At 44.7% G+C, this 22,115-nt stretch overlaps 3 protein-coding genes across 3 annotated transcripts; 1 reads left to right on the top strand and 2 right to left on the bottom strand.

Moving 5' to 3' along the window:
* Positions 1 to 473: 473 nt before the first annotated feature.
* LOC123038267 (asparagine--tRNA ligase, cytoplasmic 3-like) lies at positions 474 to 21,457 on the bottom strand. The gene is made up of 6 exons (XM_044462138.1): positions 21,002 to 21,457; positions 19,640 to 20,233; positions 19,256 to 19,503; positions 19,036 to 19,165; positions 1,093 to 1,151; positions 474 to 657 (listed from the first exon to the last, which is right to left on the bottom strand). Exons 1-6 carry the CDS (start codon positions 21,455 to 21,457, stop codon positions 474 to 476), a joined length of 1,671 nt encoding a protein of 556 aa, XP_044318073.1.
* LOC123186630 (uncharacterized) lies at positions 4,789 to 7,811 on the top strand. The gene is made up of 8 exons (XM_044598358.1): positions 4,789 to 5,213; positions 5,297 to 5,521; positions 5,594 to 6,178; positions 6,263 to 6,468; positions 6,561 to 6,761; positions 6,832 to 6,963; positions 7,061 to 7,173; positions 7,244 to 7,811. The coding sequence occupies exons 4-8, from the start codon at positions 6,304 to 6,306 to the stop codon at positions 7,428 to 7,430; spliced, it is 798 nt and encodes a 265-aa protein (XP_044454293.1). The 5' UTR covers positions 4,789 to 5,213; positions 5,297 to 5,521; positions 5,594 to 6,178; positions 6,263 to 6,303; the 3' UTR covers positions 7,431 to 7,811.
* LOC123186631 (putative uncharacterized protein DDB_G0287265) lies at positions 15,542 to 18,844 on the bottom strand. The gene is made up of 4 exons (XM_044598359.1): positions 18,415 to 18,844; positions 17,407 to 17,606; positions 17,259 to 17,324; positions 15,542 to 17,177 (listed from the first exon to the last, which is right to left on the bottom strand). Exons 2-4 carry the CDS (start codon positions 17,581 to 17,583, stop codon positions 16,914 to 16,916), a joined length of 507 nt encoding a protein of 168 aa, XP_044454294.1. The 5' UTR covers positions 17,584 to 17,606; positions 18,415 to 18,844; the 3' UTR covers positions 15,542 to 16,913.
* Positions 21,458 to 22,115: the final 658 nt, after the last annotated feature.

Below are 22,115 nucleotides of genomic sequence, written 5' to 3'. Positions count from 1 at the left end.
AAACTTGGGACCGAAAGTCCCCTTCTACTCCAGAGCTCATTTGAGTTCGGGGTGAACAGTAAATTCTGAAAAAAAATTTGAAAAAAATGTTTATACAACAGAACACAACCAAACCCATCTGTAACACCATCGTGAGATCAATATATATACTATATGCGGGCTCACATGTTGGGGGTTGAGACGCTTCCACAAATCAAATATCCCCAAAGTAGATCCAAATTCTCAAATATTATTGGACGCACGCAAACAGTAATACATGAGAATCAATAGTACACATTAAATTTGCATTCCAATGGTTTGAGAATTTAAAGGCAGCCTTCAAATTATCTCCCAGCTACTAGTTCACATAATCAAGCCAACCTATGAGCAACTATGCCAAACAAAGATAAAACTTACAAATAACACCATCTCTTCAGGGGCACTTTGTTACTTGGGCGTTAATTTGGATCGTCAGGGACTGGTTCCAGCCAATTTCAGAGATCGGCCCTCCCAGGGTACCTCGGGAAGGGAATAACATCTCTAATGTTGTCAAGACCGGTGGCGAAAAGGACCATCCTCTCCAAACCTAGGCCGAACCCGCTGTGCTTTACGGATCCAAAGCACCGCAGGTCCAGGTACTTGGCATACTGCTCCAAGTCCAGACCGGCATCGAGTATCCTGTATATACAATAAATATTTAGGACGGTAGAAGAATGCCAAACTGGTTTCAGATCACTTATCTTTTAGAAAGCCAGAAACAGAACTCATGTTTGTAGGATGCAATTATTACTCATCTTGTCGAGTTGAGTTGTGTCCATTCGGCGTATCTTTTACGAACGAACATCATTCATTCAACACCATCAAACGAACGCCATTCATTCAATATTTTAAGTGGGCAAAAGCTAACAATATAGTATTTCTTATATTTTGAAATACATTACGGTGTTTCTACTTGTGCATGAACTTGCAAAAAGAAAGCATGGTCAACTAGTCCGTGCAAACGCACCTAACGTAAATGACTGATCTGCACTTAGTTGAGCATATCACCAGTAATCAGCAAGAATAATCAATAATTAAAAGACAAAATATTCGAGTTAAAGTCCAGCACAGTACCTTTGTTCAAGAATATCCAGACGCTCCTCCCTCTGGCTTCCGCCGATTAATTCACCAACCTAGGAAACATGATATCCAGAGAATAAGTTATCACATCAAAGGATTAAGGTAGAGACTGTCAATTTTCAGTACAGATGGAACCTACTAGGCACATTTTCATGGTGATTTCAGAATGATTCATTATAATCGAAATTTATAATGATTAAAATTATACATATCCAGAAAGCACAGCGAAAACGAACTCAGCAATAAACCTTAAAAATATGATAATGACTATGGAAATAATCTAAAAAGGACTGCATATCACGATTGAACATATTATGATAACACTTTTGCTTCGGTACACCCCCCCTAAATACAAAAAGGGCTGAGATTGCTCGATACCCGTTTGTAATCAGGGGCATGATGGCCATATTATGAAAAAGAGGCCACCCGCCGCCCGCGTCTTATACATAGACGAATACATTCGTACAGAAACCTATTTGGCGCCTTCCGCGCCCGATCCGGCCCATCTGTTTCTATATAATGCAAAAAAGGGTGCTCCAGCGTGGATCGAACCTGCGACCTCCTGCTTAATGAGACATTGCAACAACCAACGCGACGCTTAGGCTACTATATAACTTAGCATATTTTCTCCCCTTTCTTCTTGCATCTTTCCTTTTCCCCTTTTTTCAATTTTTTCCAAATCCGAGAAATTTTCTTTCTTCACGTTTTTTTGAAATATTTGTTTTGTACAAATCGATCTTCATTGCCGAAATGGTAAGTTTTATATGCATTTGATCGATGAAAAAAACGTCGCGTCATGTGCAGCCAATGTTTTAGTGTTTTTTTCTCCGGGAAAATCCCAGGAAATCCATCGAGCGCCGGAAAAGGATGCAAATTGGCGTGCGTGCTGTCGATGTTGATGAGAACATGTGGAAAAAGTTTCTGGCCATTTGGCAGTGGTGAAAAAAAATACTCCTTCGGAACCCTCCTCCGAAAGACCGAAACGGTGCTGGTTGCACATGGTCTACGTGATCGCATGCATGCAATTGCGCCAGACTGTGCAGACATGTGGGCATGGGCAACGTAGGCCACCACGCAAGGTTGGAACGAAATCAGACACAAAACAAACGTTGCGTCACGTCCGGCCACTGTTTTAGGTCTTTTTCATCGGGAAAATTGTGGAAAATGCATCGACCGTCGGAAAAATATGCAAATTGGCGTGCGTGATGCCGATGGTGATGCCAGCGTGTCGAAAAAGTTTAGGGCCGGTTGGCGGAGTCGAAAGAAAAATGTACTTGGAACCCCCTCCAGTAGACCGAAACCGTGCTTGTATCACATGCTGCACGTGATAGCATACATGCAAGCGCACCAAATTGTGCACACGTGTGGGACGACCAACGTAGGCCACCACGCAAGGTTGGAACGAAATCGGACACCAAACCAACGTCGCGTCACGTCCGGCCATTGTTTCGGGGCTTTTTCATCGAGAAATTCGTGGAACATGCATGGACCGTCAAAATAATATGCAAATTGGCGTGTGTGATGCCGACGGTGTTGGCAGCGTGTGGAAAATTTTTGGGGCCAGTTGGCGGAGTTGAAAAAGAAAAGTACTTCGAAACCCCCTCCGGTAGACCAAAACGGTGCTGGTTGCACATGGTCTACGTGATCGCATGCATGCAACTGCACCAAACTATGCAGACATGTGGGCACGGGCAACGTACGCGACCACGCAAGGTTTGAACGAAATCGGACACCAAACTAACGTTGTGTCACGTCCGGCCACTGTTTGAGGTCTTTTTCACCGGGAAATTCGTAGAAAATGCATCGACCGTTGGAAAAATATGCAAATTGTTGTGCGTGATGCCGACAGTGATGCCAGCGTATGGAAAAAGTTAGTGGCCAGTTGGCGGAGTTGAAAAAGAAAAGTAGTTCGGAACCCCCTCCGGTAGACCGAAACCATGCCGGTTGCACATGGTGTACGTGATCGCATGCATGCAAGTGCACCAAACTATGCACACATGTGGGCACGGGCAACGTAGGCCACCACGCAAGGTTGGAACGAAATCAGACACCAAATGAACATTGACGTCCGGCCACTATTTCAGGTCTTTTTCACCGGGAAAATTGTGGAAAATGCATCGACCGTCGGAAAAATATGCAAATTGGCGTGCGTGATGCCGATGATGATGCCAACGTGTGGAAAAAGTTTGGGGCCGGTTGGCGAAGTCGAAAGAGAAACGTACTTGGAACCCCCTCCGGCAGACCGAAACCATGCTGCTATCACATGGTGCACGGCATAGCATACATGCAAGTGCACCAAACTGTGCACACATGTGGGCACGGCCAATGTAGGCCACCACGCAAGGTTGGAACGAAATCGGACACCAAACCAACGTTGCGTCACGTCCGGCCATTGTTTCTGAGCTTTTTCATCGGGAAATTCGTAGAAAATGCATGGACCGTCGAAATAATATGCAAATTGGTGTGCGTGATGCCGACGGTGTTGCCAGCGTGTGGAAAAATTTTGGGGCCAGTTGGCGGAGTTGAAAAAGGAAAGTACTTCGGAACCCCCTCCGGTAGACCAAAACGGTGCTGGTTGCACATGGTCTACGTGATCGCATGCATGCAACTGCACCAAACTATGCAGACATGTGGGCACGGGCAAGGTACGCGACCACACAAGGTTTGAACTAAATCGGACACGAAATGAACGTTGCGTCACGTCCGGCCACTGTTTTAGGTCTTTTATACGGGGAAATTCGTAGAAAATGCATCGACCATCAGAAAAATATGGAAATTGTCGTGCGTGATGCCGGCCGTGATGCCAGCGTGTGGAAATAGTTAGGGGCCAGTTGGCGGAGTTGAAAAAGAAAAGTACTTCGGAACCCCCTCCGGTAGATCGAAACCGTGCCAGTTGCAGATGGTGTACGTGATCGCATGCATGCAAGTGCACCAAACAATGCACACATGTGGGCACGGGCAACGTAGGCCACCACGCAAGGTTGGAACGAAATCGGACACCATACGAACGTTGCGTCACGTCCGGCCAATGTTTCAGGTCTTTTTCACCGGGAAAATTGTAGAAAATACGTCGACCGGCGGAAAAATATGCAAATTGGCGTGCGTGATGCCGACGGTGTTGCCAGCGTGTGGAAAATTTTTGGGGCCGGTTTGCGGAGTCGGTAAAAAAAAGTACTCCTTCGGAACCCCCTCTCTAGTAAACATAGTTGGATAAATCAACGTATTTGTGATAAAAAAAAAGGTGAGCACTAGGAATTAGACTACTGATTTGTTGCTACCTATCAGACCAATCGGTAGGCGTAGGATTGAAACCATGCTACCCGTCCGATCTAGTAGGAAGGCCTGTGAGCTGCCATAAGGCCTGGGGAGATGGGGGAGAGTTTGTTTGGGAGGTTAATTTAGGGAGAGATTATGGGAAGGTAGGCTAAAAAATCGGGTCATTAGTATATGGCTTATGGCAGCCGTGAGATGAAAATATAAATCCATCGGCGTAATGAATGGGCCATGCGTATCAATCATTGGATACATGCATTTAGAATCCATCGGGGGTCAAACCCTTAGCCCACGACTCCACGATCTCCACGCGCACCTCCTCCACGATCGCCATGCCCTGATTGCAGCCGCCAGCTGCCCCGACTCCAGCCTACAGCCGCCCCCAGCCATCCAGCCCTGCCGCCCGCCGCCCCCAGCCATCCAGCCCCGCCGCCCGCCGCCCGCCGTCCGCCGCCATCAGCCCGCCACCCTCCTCTTGCCGCCAGCAGCTCCTCCGCCCACCACCAGCCGGCCCCGTGGCAAGACGCCAGCAGGCAGCCGCCAGCAGCCCCGCCACCTGCACGAACGGGCGCCTGCGTCCACGAACGGCCGCCGCCTCGACGACCGATCGCCCGCCACGTCGACGATCCGCAGGTCACCGTCACGTCCACGATCCGCCCCCTGCACGAACAATAATGCTTTTGATGTTTATGCAGTACATGTACTGGGAGAAGGTCCAGCCAACTTCAGTAGAAACATTCGATCCTTTGTTGTTGGAGTACCCATTGATGGTAAATTGGTCTGAAATGGAGGCTAAGAAGCGTGACAGTTACGACACAGAGAACGACCGTGGTCATGGCACGGTAAATATTTATATCTTGTAGTGCATGCATTAATTCTAGTACATAACGGATCACTTATTTTTAATTCGTTCAACATTTCACAGATTGATGATTTAATAAGCGAACAATATAGACATGCCAGAATAGCAAAAGAAGCAATAATCGAAGAGGAAGATACCGAGCCACCTACACCTAAAGGTGGAGGCAGAACTAGAAATGGTTGTAAGCCCACGGCTTCATTGAGCAGAGCCGGTACGAAAGAACACGTCATGAAATGCATACGAGATATGCAGAAAGAGATACGTCTAATTCCTGAGAAATGTGCTAAGGTAATTATTAATGTGTACTTTATTTTACGTGCGCAACTACATATACTTATTGTCTTCCATGTGTTCTTGCAGATATTGCTCGAGAAGCTAAGTAAGAAGGGTTTGCTGGTGAAGCGAAGTGGGGACTTCCGTGATGAGCGCGCTTATGAGGACGAAAGTGATGAGTGGGTGACAAAGTACAAGCCAAAGTATCATACGGAAGTTACTTCATCTCCTTTGGAAGAACGCGCGGAGGAGAAGATGGATGCATCCTTCACGGGTCCAAATGGTACGAACTTTCCCAATGACAAAGGCATGCAGTCCAGTACACCCGATAAAGGTGATGAAAACGACCCCTTTATTATTGAGGACAATGGTTCACCAGGGAAGCATCACCATCATTAGGCACGAATGATTTTCCTTCACTTACTAGAAACCCACAGAAAGAAAATGCAGTATCAGTCTGGTCTAGCGCTGAAAATTCAGCGGAAGGTAGTTACCCTAGTCTGACAAGAATCTGTACGGACGCGATTAATAATGGGACTAAGGAGCATGATAATGGGACTAAGGAGCATGATAATGGGACTAAGGAGCATGATGTGAAGCGGAAACGCCAAAAGTCAAAGTATTGTCTGTCCCCCTACCAGCAGGACGGTCCACGCAAACGTGTGAAAAAAAGTAAGTTAATTGTAAAGCATTTATAAAGCTTTTTATGTCCTAACATTTGTAGTTAATTAACTACATGTCCGCTCATTGCTGTAGGTCTGTTTCGTATACGTGATGTTCTCCTTAGTACGAACTTTATGGATGAGAATCACATAGAGGGCGCGAGGGTTTATATCGACACGCTAGCACACTCGCCGAAGCATTGTGCACAGACTGTGGTCCACATGACGGAAATAGGTGGGGAAACGTGTACGGCGGAAATGCTTCAAGCTATCACTTCGGGCCAGTGGTTGAATGGCGCAGTAAGTATGAGCATTATTTTATGTTCTTATACACTTATGTTGTATTAAGTACATTTTCTAACTGTCATTTTTTGGCTTCTCAATTTTGATAGGTCATCAATTGTTATTCGAACCACTTGCTGACTAGTACTCCTATGCTTGATCGGCATGTTCTAACATCATGGGTGTCACACTGCCTTATACAGCGCGCTGAAGGAAAGCTGAAACACTCGAACATGAACTACATGGAATTTTTCACAAAAGAATCGAAAACTGTGTCAAGAGTAGTTGACGAGTACTTCGCAAAAGATAAGGTATTTGCATTTCAAACAACTGTTGACAGTACATAGCAAACTTTTTGTACATAACCTTACTGTTTTGTAGGCATTTTTCCCTCTAAATGTGAACAAGAATCATTGGATAACCATTGTCATGCACAATAAGAAGGAAGAGTTTCAAGTTCTAAATTCTACTGGTAAAATAAGCAAGGCAGTTCATGCGAAGATTGCTTCGATGGTAACTTAACAACTTTGCATAACATGAGTACATTTGTACGTTCGTAAGATGTCCACTTTGTACATGCTTAATATTGTTTTGACAATTTTTTTTCCAGAGGGCAGAAATTGCTGTAGATACAAATCAGGTAAACTCTGCTATAGGTACACATCATCCAGATGTGTCTAAATGGCCAATACAGGAGTACAAAATGCCGAGACAAACAGACGGGTAAGCTCATAGTCGAATGCATATGTAATTGTGTTTTCCATCACGACTTGACTAGCATTTTCATTTTCAGAGTGTCTTGCGGACTTTTCGTGATGAAATGCATCGAACTCTGGGATGGGGATGCCTTCAGACATGACTTTGACCAAGACGAGATCAATTCTTCAAGGGGACGCATTCTCGCGGAAATACTTTTTTCAGAGAGCAACACACTTACTAGGGTGAAGGAGAAGATTCTGAAAATTATGGAGAAGGAATAAGTGGGAGGAATTGTGTAGGGTTTTTGCCCCCCACATGATTATGCCTATTTGGTACCATTTCATTATTGTAATAATGGCAGAATTTTGGTTTTAGCCACGTAGATGATTATGCCTATTCGGTGGTTTGGTGATTGAGACAATTTTTGCTACTGTTACAATCGATTATGCATCGCTACTGATTTTCTATTTGAAGTGATTATGCCTTGTTCCTGGGCCGGCGCTAATTCACAGGAGAACAACCAGTGGGCCGGCCCGTAGCGCGCAAAAGAGCTGTAGCGCAAAAACGGCCAAAAAATGCATGCGTCGCGCGGAGTCGAACTCAGGCCACATACAACGCAAGGGAATGGCTACCACTGGACTACTAGTGTACTTATGATTTAGTAAGCAAGGCAGTTCATGCGAAGATTGCTTCGATGGTAACTTAACAACTTTGCATAACATGAGTACATTTGTACGTTCGTAAGATGTCCACTTTGTACATGCTTAATATTGTTTTGACAATTTTTTTTCAGAGGGCAGAAATTGCTGTAGATACAAATCAGGTAAACTCTGCTATAGGTACACATCATCCAGATGTGTCTAAATGGCCAATACAGGAGTACAAAATGCCGAGACAAACAGACGGGTAAGCTCATAGTTGAATGCATATGTAATTGTGTTTTCCATCACGACTTGACTAGCATTTTCATTTTCAGAGTGTCTTGCGGACTTTTCGTGATGAAATGCATCGAACTCTGGGATGGGGATGCCTTCAGACATGACTTTGACCAAGACGAGATCAATTCTTCAAGGGGACGCATTCTCGCGGAAATACTTTTTTCAGAGAGCAACACACTTACTAGGGTGAAGGAGAAGATTCTGAAAATTATGGAGAAGGAATAAGTGGGAGGAATTGTGTAGGGTTTTTGCCCCCCACATGATTATGCCTATTTGGTACCATTTCATTATTGTAATAATGGCAGAATTTTGGTTTTAGCCAGGTAGATGATTATGCCTATTCGGTGGTTTGGTGATTGAGACAATTTTTGCTACTGTTACAATCGATTATGCATCGCTACTGATTTTCTATTTGAAGTGATTATGCCTTGTTCCTGGGCCGGCGCTAATTCACAGGAGAACAACCAGTGGGCTGGCCCGTAGCGCGCAAAAGAGCTGTAGCGCAAAAACGGCCAAAAAGTGCATGCGTCGCGCGGAGTCGAACTCAGGCCACATACAGCGCAAGGGAATGGCTACCACTGGACTACTAGTGTACTTATGATTTAGTGCAGCGCGCACTTCTTAAGAGCTAACACAGCAGCGCTATTTGAAAGAAAACAAGTTCACTTATATGGGAAAATGTTTCACCAATTGACCGGTCTGGCCATTTGACCCTTGAGCGATCCACTGTCTGTCAGTTGTGTTGCCGGCCAACTGCGGCCACATGAGCTCCTGGCCTGTGTGTTGCGTCTGCTCTACTACAAGGCTCCAACATCAATGCCTGCCAGTCCTGGACCGAATTTCGCTGAGACACATCGGTACAAACACAACAGCAAAGGCTACACCAAATTACCCATTTCATAAGCAATAGCTTGCATGGACTGCACATCAGTACATCACACACAGCAGCAAGGCAACACCAAATTCCTCATTTGATAAGCAGTAGCCAGACTTTTTCTTGCAAGCCCCGTCACAAACAAAATATGAGAATACAACATGTTAAAATTGTGAACTCCTTCACACGAAACATTACAGAAAACATGGCAATTAATTCAGTACATAGGATAGATGTCCACATAAATATTTTGACAATCATAATTCAGTACATACGATAGATGTTCATATAATTATTTTGAGAAACATAAACAAAACACTTATTAAGTTTTCTGGCGCCGCACACATGCTCACATAAATAAGTAACAACTTCCAACATGACTCATGCAACCAGTTTTCTTCTTCCCACGATCGAAGCCACTTTTCTACGCCCGGTACCTGAAAGAAATATAAAGAACGCGTGTGAGAAAATATAGTCGGTAAAATCGAACACACAACACAACTGAAATAAGAATGTAAAACTTACTTCTCGTTTAGACTACATGTCGCCTTGTTATGACCTGGTAAATTACAAAGACTGCACAACAGACCACTTTTCTTCTCTCTAAAATCTTTAGGTCTACCATTTTTCGTAACGTCAGGGCCACCCTTTGACCGGCCTTTCTTAGGTACACCCTTCGTTGAAACTTTCTCAGGATCACGTATACCTGCTGCACCTTCTTCCACTTGAATTGCCTGCTTTGCAAGTAGAGCACACCTTCTGCGTCTTATGAGTTCCTCTTCCGTGATCTTCTTCCTTGCTATTACACTGTCTAGGCACTTCATCAATTCATCAAACAAGAAGGGATCATTTGCTGCAACATGAGCAGCTTCTGCTGATTTTATGCTCACTTGACTGTACCGTTCTCTCTCCTCAGGCCCAGACCAACCCCAACCAAAAAGATCACTCTTGCGCTGCGCTGGCAACCCATCTCTCGCATCTTTGGACAATCGATGGAGGACACACACTAGTGCAGAACCGGGCAATAGCACCGGTTCGTAAGGCCCTTTAGTGCCGGTTTAGGAACCGGCACTATTATTTCGGCACTAAAGGCCCCCCCTTTAGTACCGGTTCAGCACGAACCGGTGCTAAAGGGGTACCACGTGGCACGAGCCAGCTCCGGGGGCCGGGAGCCCTTTAGTACCGGTTGGTAAAACCAACCGGTACTAAATGGTTCTGGGTTTTTGTTTTATTTTGTATTTTTAATTAAATTTATGTTATCAATGTAATTTAGGATTGTTTTACGTTATAATGAGTTGTAGTCGTCGTCATCATCATTATCATCATCGCATATTAATAATAAATAAACTCTAGCTAGCTAAAAATCATCGTAGTCATCTAATTACCACTATTTAATCATCATAGTCATTACCGCTAGCTATGTAATCATCATCAACGTTGGCTAGCTTAAAGAGGAAACATTCACTTTGTAACAGAAGCAAAGAGATATCATCAAGTTCAACATAATCATCACCAACATCGAAGTTCAGGACACGGATCCATGAGACAAGTACTAATTAAGAGCATGAAGTAGTAGCCACTGATCCTACTGCTCCCTCTCAGGTAGAATAGCATAGAACATGTATAGCTCTCCTGATTCATCATACTGGAGCATGCAGATGAATCTGTCTCCTAATCTTGGGTTGCGCTTCTCCTTACTGCCCCCTAGTACTTCTCTGTGATCGTTAACAATTTTGCTCCAATCTTTCACTATTAAGCATTCTTCGCTTTTAGAAATCCTGAATGCACTCATGTGCAATGTAGGAAATCTTGGTCGTAAGCTAACCATTGACATGCGACCTTTTGTCTCGATCCACTGAGGCACAACTGTCATCGGAAGTCCCTGTTGAACAACATCGTATAGTAATTAATATACTAAGCAATGAAAGTTTAGCTTCAAAAATAATGTATGCAAAAGATGCACTAATTAAGGACAAATATTTAAAATCTTACCATCTTTTGATTATAGATGTGACCGTAGTTCAATACGATCACCATTGGTCGCACGTTTTGAGTACTAACATTTCTAAGTTTAGGAAAAAAAATTGTCTTGACAGTATTAAGATCCTCAAGCCATGAAACATAATGACTTATCTCCTCGCAGTTTAGTTGAGCCCCGGGGCAGTAGTAGGTCCTGTCTACCAAGCGCCGGACATGTTTGCTTGAACCGAAATAAGCTGACAATACAAATTAGTTGTCAACTATTTTTGAATAAACTGTATGAAACACATAAACATATGCATGCATGGTTGAGAAAAACTCACCAAATGGTAGGACTGGAGGCGTTTGCACATCGACCCAGATGTCTATATTACCTTCAATATCATCTTCCGGACGAATATCAAAGGTGATAACCATATCAGGCTCAAATGCATAAGGCTTGCATAGTGCTTGCCAAGTTTTGCATTCAAAATGGGTGTATGTGTCTCCATTATATAATTTGACGTTGAAAGTATACCCATGCTCCGTCTTCAAGTAAACTCTCTTTACCTCCATATCATCTATAGCACTAAAACCTATCTTATCCAAGACAAAAATGCTTGCATGGCAGGGGATGCGCTAGTAGAATAGTGAAAATTTAAAATTATAAGTTGAAGCAAATGAAGCATAAGTTTTGCATTCAAATAATAATTGACAAAGTGACTTACTGTATCAACTTCGAATGTCTCATCCAGCTTGATACTGAAGCGCCTACCATCAACAAGGAAATTTTGGTCGCACAGGCTGCGCTGGTCTTCACAGTGTTCGCACATAATAAAATCTTTTTCGTCGTCAGATGACATTTCCTATGTTCATATAGGTGAAACATTAAACACCTATATCTAGCCAAATATATATTCATCTAACATTTGACATTAATATATCTAACTATATATTCAATTGACATTACTATAAATTTAACTTTTCTATCTAATTCATCTAACATTCGACATTAATCTAACATTTATATAAACTCAAAATATATAAAAAATTAAATAAACAGAAAAACTCATTAACAAATAATATTTTAATTAGATCATCAAATCTCATATACCTAAATTTTCTTACTAAAAATAAACTAGTTATATTAATTATTCAACTAGTTCTAATCTCATATACCTAAATTTTCTTACTAAAAATAAACTAGTTATATTAATTATTCCACTAGTTCTAATCTCATATACCTAAATTTTCTTACTAAAAATAAACTAGTTGTATTAATTATTCAACTAGTTCTAATCTCTAGTACTTCGATAATTTTTCTATCTAGCTAGCTAATTCATCTAACATTCGACATTAATCTAACATTCAATCATCTAATTAACTTTTCTAAAAAACAGAAAATAAGTAAAAAAAAATATGTGTGTGTGTATGTGTGTGTATGCATGTGTTTGTATATATACGTATATGTGTGTACATATGTGTGTATGTGTGTGTGTATGCGTGTGTGTGTGTGGTATATGTGTGTGTGTGCGGCCCCGACCGTACGCCGCCGCCCCGTACGTACGAACGGGGGCGCCGGCGTACAGGGCGGGGGCGCCGGTGTGTGTGTGTGTATGTGTGTGTATGTATGTGTGTGTATGTGTGTGCGGGAGCGAGAGAGAGACGTATGGCCACGGCGATGGCGAGGGACGGCGGCGGCGTTTGGGGCGGCAGCGCGAGACGACGGCGACGACGGGCGGCGGCTGGGACAGCGACGATGACGACGGACGACGGTACGGGCGACGGGCGGCGATGACGGGATCGAGCGGCGCGCGCGGCGGAGGTTGGAGACGAAGTGGGGATGAAACTGAAATTTTCGTAAGTGCTATATATATAGGATGGGTCTTTAGTACCGGTTCGTGGCTCCAACCGGTACTAAAGGCCTATTTTCGCCAGGCCAAGCGGCGGGAAATGAAGGCTTTTACTACCGGTTGGAGCCACCAACCGGTACTAAAGGGGGGGCCTTTAGTACCGGTTGGAGCCACCAACCGGTACTAAAGAGTGTGCGCTGCCAGGCGAGGGGCGCAAAAGTTTAGTCCCACCTCGCTAGCCGAAGGGCGCACACACCTACTTATAAGCCCCGCCACCGCTGCTATCTCGAGCTCCTCTCTAAAGCAGGCCTTCTGGACCTACCTCTGCCACTCTGCCCCGTGGGGCCTATTGGGCGCGCTGTCCTGTGAGTCTGCTGGCCCTTCTGGGCCTGCATTTGCACACCCTAGGTCTGGTAGACCCACAGGGCAGTGCGCCAACAAATTTTTTATATAGTTTTTTCTTTTCTGCATTACTTATTTTCTTTTATTTATTTTTGAGTAGTTGTGTAACTAAAATAGGTAGGAGGAGAGATAGCTCTTATGTCACAAAAAAGAAGTTGTATCAAACCTTCTATGTCGGATCTATAACAAACCAATCGGTATCGCCATCATACAGCCCAACCGTGGTTCGTGATGCATATATATGCATATCAAATGCACGGCTGGACGTATGATGGCGAATCCGAATGATTTGTATTCAGTCGATGAACTGGTAGATGTATGCAGTCAATAAACTGGTAGATGTATGTAGTCGATGAACTGAAAGACTTATGCAGGGAAGGCGAGAGGTGAGCTATATATAGGGTCGTCTGGCTCACAAAGTGATTGTGGTAGTTTCGATCCAACGACTCACATGAGCTAGGAAGAAACACACCCTTGATCCAACGACTCGCAAGAGCTAGAAAGAAACACACGATCCGTGTGATTCTTCCTGATTGGTGGGATGCACATTAGTACCCACTCCGGACTCTGAAACCCTGATACTCGGAAAGAGTTTGTCCAGTTTGTACACGAAGTGCGTCCAGTTTTTGCCGTGACCCTCTCTACTCTTTCGCGCATGCTATGCGAGTGATATGATGATACCATGCCAAGTTTCAACATTTTCAGGATTCATTTTGTAGTGATTTTCAATTTCACGGTCATTTAGCTCTCTAAACAATTAGGTAAATGACCGAAAAACAATAAATGATGTCAGAACATGTTGGAAATTGATGACGTCGCTTTAAATGCTGCATACTAAACACAAAAGAAGTCCGGAGTTTAAATAAGTTATTAAAAATAAAAAAGAGGTGCAATGCTGGTTAATTTGCTTCAAGCCTTTCGGAATAGTATAGATTGCACTAAGCCACTGCAAATACCTCAGTGCAATCTATGCTGTTCTGCAAGGCTTGAAGCTAATCAACATGTAGGTGAGCATTGCAACTCTTCGTCATTGTCTGTGCACTCACGGCTTATAAACCGCTCATACTGCCTCTCTCTTGGCGAAGATCACAAAATAGTTTGGTTAAATTGCATTACTTGTAAGTCCAGTTAACATGGATGCTTATGATGCAAGAGCAACAGCAAAAGTGAAAATTTTGCACAAATAGGTAGTTGTGTAACTAAAATAGGTAGGAGGAGAGATAGCTCTTATGTCACAAAAAAGAAGTTGTATCAAACCTTTTATGTCGGATCTAGAACAAATCAATCGATATCGCCATCATACAGCCCAACCGTGGCTCGTGATGCATATATATATGCATACCAAATGCACGGTTGGACGTATGATGGCGAATCCGAATGATTTGTATTCAGTCGATGAACTGGTAGATGTATGCAGTCGATGAACTGGTAGATGTATGTAGTCGATGAACTGAAAGACTTATGCAGGGAAGGCGAGAGGTGGGCTATATATAGGGTCGTCTGGCTCACAAAGTGATTGTGGTAGTTTCGATCCAACGACTCACATGAGCTAGGAAGAAACACACCCTTGATCCAACGACTCGCAAGAGCTAGAAAGAAACACACGATCCGTGTGATTCTTCCTGATTGGTGGGATGCACATTAGTACCCACTCCGGACTCCGAAACCCTGATACTCGGAAAGAGTTTGTCCAGTTTGTACATGAAGTGCGTCCATTTTTTGCCGTGACCCTCTCTACTCTTTGGCGCATGCTATGCGGGTGATATGATGATACCATGCCAAGTTTCAACATTTTCAGGATTCATTTTGTAGTGATTTTCAATTTCACGGTCATTTAGCTCTCTAAACAATTAGGTAAATGACCGAAAAACAACAAATGATGTCAGAACATGTTGGAAATTGATGACGTCGCTTTAAATGCTGTATACTGAACACAAAAGAAGTCCAGAGTTTAAATAAGTTATTAAAAATAAAAAAGAGGTGAAATGCTGGTTAATTTGCTTCAAGCCTTTCGGAATAGTATAGATTGCACTAAGCCACTGCAAATAGCTCAGTGCAATCTATGCTGTTCCGCAAGGCTTGAAGCTAATCAACATGTAGGTGAGCATTGCAACTCTTCGTCATTGTCTGTGCACTCACGGCTTATAAACCGCTCATACTGCCTCTCCCTTGGCGAGGTGGGACTAAAAACAGTTTGCCGTAACCTTAAACCGACACTAATGTGCTTCACGTTTGACCATTTTTCTACTAGTGACAACAATTTGGTATTTGAGACAATTTAAGATGATGCAGAACAAAGAGAATATGTTTGCAAGGCAGCCCTTTGCGAACCATCCTGCGACACGTGCATGATAAGGTTTCTTCTGAGTTATCTGGTTCATACACAACATTATACCTAAACTTGTGGTTATTCTGCCATGTGACGATGAAGGTCTGGCGCTCAATTCCCACCAGCGTCTCAAATATCTCCAGTTCTCCCACCTTCTTCAAATCATTTTGCAGAATGCAGAAATTAGCAGGAGTGAATACTTTGGCAGCATGCTCCTCAATGTCCTTATATTCAGTAACCGCCGGTGGTACTTTCTGATTGGCCTCACAGTCATCATTCGCCTCGTTCTCACGGAGGCGTACTATGCAGTTCTCATAATGCACTACCAAATCAACAATGGTCATACCATAGTCGAGGTGAAGGTGAAGGGAGGAGTTGAGGCTTTCGCTCCTCTGGTTACTACGCATACCAAGAAAAAAGCCATCTGAAAGATACGATGCTGCCCATAGTCTCCTCTTCCTATACATCCTCCTCAGCCACTCTTCAGTTTTATCCGTCTTCCATTTATTGACAAAGGCAGTCCATCTCTTCTCAAAGTTCTCTTCAAAGGTGGCATAGTACAGGAGCGATCTAAACTCATCTAGTGACTTGTAATGTAGGTGTCTCTGCATATTTTTCTCGATATGCCACGAGCAAATACGATGGAGCACATCTGAAAGGACACTCCGAATCGCTCGGAGCATTGCAGCATCACCGTCTGTGATAATTGACTTTGGCTTCTGCTGACAGTTTGCCCTCATAAAAGTCTGGAGCAGCCACACATACGTCACTTCGGTCTCGTCGGAAACAATGGCACACCCAAAAACTGTTGTGCAACGGTGGTTATTAACTCGGACGAAGGGGACGAACGTCATACCATATCTGTTCATCTTATACGTGCTATCAAACACGACCACATCTCCGTAGTCCTGATAGTCCCTCCGCGACTGTGCATCGCACCAGAACATACACTTCAACCGCCCTTCCTTATCTAGCTCGTACTCGAAGAAGAAGTCTGGGTCCTTCTCCTTTCTGCTCCTCATAATGCCCACTGCCGTCTCAGCATCACCCTTTGCTATGAGCTTCATCTTCTCTCTGCAGCAAAGATTGTACACGTCCCGCCTAATAAGTCCGCATTTGTCGTATGAACCGTACCTACTGATGAAGTTGTCCACAATTATATGCTTCCTGATTCCAGCCCCTTGCATAGCCAGTATCTCTGCCCTCGTGCCATCTCCAATCCGTCTGTGTGACCACAAAAAAGGAACCTCGTCGGGTCGAGCCATCGCGTGGTTATGATCATCCACGAATGACGCGACGAACCAAACTCCTCGTGCCCTGTCCAATTTTACCACCATCTACGCACCGCACTCGCATCGAGTCTCGGGTCTAAGCCTGCGGGTGCGACCCTCTATGGTTATGAATTTCCTCTACCTTCTCCCTGCCCTAGAGCAGACAAACTGCCTGAACCGTATTATTCCTGAAGCACCCTTCCCTCGTTTCACCTTCTCTCTCCTGATGCTGAACCCATGTTCTTTGGCGTGCTTGTTGTAGAATAAATATGCATCCCCTTGTGACCAAAAAGTCATAGCCATGACCTTCCAATGTGTCTCCAACATGCGCTGCTGGTATTGAGCCTCCTCAATGTCCATCTCTGCTTCATCGTCACCACCATCAGGACCATCTGAACCCTCCTACAAAATTACATATGAAACTATGTCAGTTTTTATGATCTATTACAAACTACGGCGCGGTTACAAAATGTTTGAACGAACCTGGCTCAAGTTATCGGCCCACGATTCCTCAAAATTATTTTGCTCATTCTCAACGTCCACATCTTCCTGTAAATTAAAAACATAGACAAATTATTACACATATGGTGCTCTGCCAATTGAAAACTGGAATCAAATAGACTTCACTTACGTTTTCACTATCTGCACCATGTTCATTATTTGCAAAATCCTCTGAAGGTAAGATATCATATGATGACCACGAATCGTTATCACTGTTGTCATCTTCTTCATTACTAGGATCGTTATCGGTCCGACCGACATCATTTGTACCATTATCATCGGCCGTAAATGAGGTTTCTTCGTCCATTTAAACACACGTTACTACCAACACTGCACATCATTGAAAAACACATTATCCCACGTTAAATTCCAAGTTCATGCACTGGGACATATAGATGAATAAATTGCAACATTTAACCTATGAGCATTTAAAATGATTTCTTTCTAAATCTAACTCATCTACTCGAGGGACAGAAATTCCACCTTGGCGCCCTTTAAAGTGTAAAGCCAGACAAACTACTTAGGCTCAGGCACATAACTCCGAGCCCATGACAAAATGCAATGCAAATAGTACCCACATGAACTGATGCAACTATGTGATGAAGATACCCTACATGTGGTAGAAACTTTGAGCACGCTTCGGAACAAGATGGCACAGCTTTAGCAGTGCAAGAAAGGCATCTGGCCGCGCTAACTGCAGACATCTAAGGCACGTACAACTCATGTGAATCCTTTGCTGGTTGAGTCAATTCTAAGCTAGAGAAAGTAACATGCTACTACAAGGAATTAATGGCATGTGGAGGGTACTGCTGCCTGCTGCTGCTGGATCCACCATACGGCAGGAACAGGAACTGCAAGCTTAGTAGAGATCCAATCTTTGGCCAGTGCAAGAAACAAAACTGAAGCAGAGAGAGCACTGGGATTTATGTAGAACTAGAATTTATTTATTTTCTTGGTACCAAACACAATTAAGACCACTCTAGAACCACCACCTGAATGGCGAGCATGCAGTGTAACTGAACACAAACATCCATCTAGTGATGAATGGCAAGTACAGCACAAACGTTGTACATCTGAACACAGGTGAAGACCACATGAATTCCTAGTGGGGACTGAACCGGAAGTGGACAGTGAGTACCTGACGGATCCGCGGCGGCGGACGAGTTAGGTCAACGTCGGCGTCTTGGACGAGTGTTGTACGCGCCGTGGGACGTCCGGACGGTTACAGGCGACGGACGCGGCGTCGTTGCGGAAGACGGCGACGTCCAACTGTCCAAGACGTGGCCGGCCACTTCCCTAACCGCCGACCGCGACGTGGGAGACGACGGGGTTGGAACCGCTGGCGTGGGAGATCGGGATGGTTAGAGGCGGCCGTCAATGCGGAGAACGGCGACGTCCAACACCAGGCCGGCCACCGGCGACGGCGGTCTTCCACTCCTCAGCCCACCCGCGACGATCCAGATCAGCCGCCGCGTGATCGCCGTGCGGCAGGCCAGATTGATCGAGTCCTCGTGCAAGTATTTTTTTCCTCTGCTCGGGTGGCAGGCCAGATCGATCGAGTCCCTCTACTCGGGCGGCAGGTGGGATCGATCGAGTCCTCCTGCAAGTTTTTTTTCTTCTTATTCACATGTACTCGTATGACCGGGATTGTACATCTACGATACAAGGTGGGTATACGTTTCTTCCGTATGACCTTTCTGCCCTTCTACGTTTTGTTGGGGGGGGGGGGTGTATCGAAGCACTCCTCTTATGATAATACCTTGGGAACAAGAACATCCATAGCAGCAACAGTCTTTTGGTCATTATTGAGCCTCATATAAAAGGCCTTTATTCCTTTTGGATAGTTAAAAACAATTAGTGGCTTCTTAAACACCACCTCAGTCAAATACCTTCAGATTGCAACAAAATAATTACAGGTGTAGACAGGCGACAAAGAACAAAAGTAAAATGTCAGTGCCAATTCTGATTAATGTCCATACCTCTCATGCTCGGATGCTAAATCAATTCCCCACTCAACTTTGTTCTCAAAAATTTTATCTGCATCTTCGAGCATCTCAACGGCCTTTGTATACGAAATACGTTCCAAAGGCGTCGACGAAACAAGCTCCAGGCGCTCGATTGCGGCCTCATCATGATGCTTGACCATGAATTCCATCTCTGCTCGGCAATGCTCGAGTAGCCATTTGCAAAGGTATTGCACGTAGCTTTCTGCACGGTTCATATCATCCTGTGCAGGGTTGAACATAGAGAATTAATTCAAAACAAAACATCAGTACTTTTGCATACAAATTATCTTATCACACGTACGTCATTAACTGAATCAACATGGAAAACTTAGCAGGAGGGTAGATATTTCACATCACCTGCAAGTTTGCAAATGCCATTTCTGCCTCCACCATCCAGAACTCGGCCAGATGCCTCGACGTGTGGGAGTTTTCGGCCCGGAATGTCGGCCCAAAGGTATACACGTCGGTGAGACCACAAGCCAAGGTCTCCAGTTGAAGCTGCCCAGACACCGTCAGGTACGAAGGACACTTGAAAAAATCGTTCACAAAGGCAATGCTCCCATCTTCACTGCGTGGGATCCCATATGTCAGCCTGGACCTCTCCTCCATTCTCGACACGCTCTCTTTTGCCTTCTTGAGCTCCGACACGGCCGCAGCGATCTTTTCCTTGGTGGCTTGTGCAGATTTGAGCTGCGCGACAATGTCCCCCTTCTCTTTGACAACGATTTTGGCGGCATCAATGTCAACTTGAGATGCAGCAGGGTTCTCCTTGAGCTCCTTGTCCAGCTTCTCGGCCTGGCTGAACAAGGTGGTGACCTGGAACATCTCGCCAGCACCCTCGCAGTCGCTCGTGGTTATTATGGGCGTGTGCACACGCTGGAAGCCATTGTCCCGGAAGTATGCATCGGTCGCTGAGGAGAGTTCACTCCTTATCCTAAGCACCGCACCTATCTGAAGAAGATTACAAGTCAATTGATCAGGCTGTGATGATAAAAACAAGGGGGAGAGAACATAATGAGCATACCAGTACATATCTAGTACACCCGCCGGACTAACAAAAAGGACATACCACAAAATACAAGTTTACTAGAATCAAACCATTCCTTGCACAGTTGCATAGTCTTGGTATCATTATTTTTTCCAAAAGGCTGTGGCCGCCCTGTCACACGAAGATCAGCATACAAATTGCTCTAACAATCAAATCAAAGACCATGACTAGCCTCTATATCAGGCTATAACACACTTGTACACACTAGATCTCATAAACCTCAGTTAAACTTAAAATCATGTGACAGACAGAATTGCAGAGAAGTCAAGTAGTGGGCGCTTTTTTTTTTGCGAGAAAACTTCTGATCTATTTATCTTCAATCATGGCAGTACAACGAACACCAGAAATAATAAAAAATACATCCAAATTCGTAGACCAAATCCAGTTAGGCATGTACATTGGCATATATAAGTGCATAGCCACAAGTATATAGATTTTTTAGAACCAATTTCAAATAGACACGTGTAAACGTCACACCGATCAATCATCCAATTCCAGTCAATATCACTGTAGTGAACTAAATTTTCTAGACAATGAGGACCAATACACTGTACTCAACATGAGAATTGCGATTTTTCTTTTTTTGTCACAGCAGTTGCCTAAAATTATTAAGAACGTTCGTACGGTCCCTAAAAAAACATTTGTAAGGCATGAGAAAGCAGTAGTAGTACCAAGTTGGTGCGTGCGCGGAGGTGGAGAAAATCCCTGAGGTAGGCGGGGTCGAGCGGGTGGCCTGGCTTGGTCTTGGGCAGCGGGTAGGCGGCGGCGTCGACCTCGCCGACCTCGATCAGCGTCTCCACGCTCAGCTCGACGCCGTGCTTGGCCCTTGGGTCCGCCTGGAGCTCTCCCTCGACGAGCACGGACGTACCAGTGGCTGTGAGCCGCGCGAGTGGGCGGGGCGCGGTGGTGCCAGCGTCGACCTTGACCCGGAGGTTGCCCAGGCAGGAGCCGTCGTTTACATCGAGGAACGCAAATCTGCCGCCGCCCTGCTCGCGCCCGGCCCTGACCCAGCCACCGACGACCACGCGTTGGCCGGCGAACGCGTCACCGGCTTCTAGGATGGCACAGATGCGGATGCGCGTCGTAGGGGGCTCGAGCTCCGGCTCCAGCGGCGCGCCGGCAGCCATGGCGTGGCGGGGTTTGGCTTGGTTGACACGCGCGGGAGAGGGAGGGTGGAAGGCCAAGGGCTAGGTTTTTGCGTGGTGGGTTTACTTCCGTAAGAGACTTGGGACGCGACACGACGAGGGAACCAAAATTTAAAGAAGACCAAGTACGGGACGTATACGCAGAACCAGCTCGGGACGCGCTAGTGTAGAACCGGGCAATAGCACCGGTTCGTAAGGGCCTTTAGTGCCGGTTCGGTAACCGACACTAAATTGTAGGCACTAAAGGCCCCCCCCTTTAGTACCGGTTCAGCACGAACCGGTGCTAAAGGGCAACCATGTGGCACGAGCCAGCTCCGTGGGCGCGTAGGACATTAGTACCGGTTGGTAACATCAACCGGTACTAAATATTTTGGTGTGTTTTGGTTTTATTTTATTTTTACTTTAATTTTGTGTTTTCAATTTAATTTAGTGATTGTTTTACATTATAATGAGTTGTTAAATCATTAGATGATTAGTTTGACTGGATGCGTGTGGATCCTAACTAAGTCATCAAGTATATGTCATATCCATATTATATATACTTGATCACCTACTTAAGTGATCGAGGTAATATGGATATGGCATATACTTGATCACTTAGCTAGAATCCATCCAGTTGAAACTAATATGCAATTTCTTT

The sequence above is a fragment of the Triticum aestivum genome, chromosome 2A, assembly GCF_018294505.1.
Source record: "Triticum aestivum cultivar Chinese Spring chromosome 2A, IWGSC CS RefSeq v2.1, whole genome shotgun sequence".
Lineage (NCBI taxonomy): Eukaryota > Viridiplantae > Streptophyta > Magnoliopsida > Poales > Poaceae > Triticum > Triticum aestivum.
Note: the sequence above shows the minus strand (reverse complement) of the source record. Positions and strands in the feature narration are given on the sequence as shown.

What these genes read in the sequence shown, in the direction of transcription:
- LOC123186630 (XM_044598358.1), top strand. Translation starts at nt 6,304, where the DNA reads ATGGATGAGAATCACATAGAGGGCGCGAGGGTTTATATCGACACGCTA. An exon ending in ATGCGAAGATTGCTTCGATG is followed by an intron (nt 6,964 to 7,060) that starts GTAACTTAACAA and finishes TTTTTTTTCCAG; the next exon opens with AGGGCAGAAATTGCTGTAGA. An exon ending in ATGCCGAGACAAACAGACGG is followed by an intron (nt 7,174 to 7,243) that starts GTAAGCTCATAG and finishes TTTCATTTTCAG; the next exon opens with AGTGTCTTGCGGACTTTTCG.
- LOC123186631 (XM_044598359.1), bottom strand. Translation starts at nt 17,583, where the DNA reads ATGGACGAAGAAACCTCATTTACGGCCGATGATAATGGTACAAATGAT. An exon ending in ATGGTGCAGATAGTGAAAAC is followed by an intron (nt 17,325 to 17,406) that starts GTAAGTGAAGTC and finishes TTTAATTTACAG; the next exon opens with GAAGATGTGGACGTTGAGAA. An exon ending in GGGCCGATAACTTGAGCCAG is followed by an intron (nt 17,178 to 17,258) that starts GTTCGTTCAAAC and finishes GTAATTTTGTAG; the next exon opens with GAGGGTTCAGATGGTCCTGA.
- LOC123038267 (XM_044462138.1), bottom strand. Translation starts at nt 21,457, where the DNA reads ATGGCTGCCGGCGCGCCGCTGGAGCCGGAGCTCGAGCCCCCTACGACG. An exon ending in TGGATGTTCTTGTTCCCAAG is followed by an intron (nt 1,152 to 19,035) that starts GTATTATCATAA and finishes CATGTTTCCTAG; the next exon opens with GTTGGTGAATTAATCGGCGG. An exon ending in CTGGATATTCTTGAACAAAG is followed by an intron (nt 658 to 1,092) that starts GTACTGTGCTGG and finishes TTGTATATACAG; the next exon opens with GATACTCGATGCCGGTCTGG.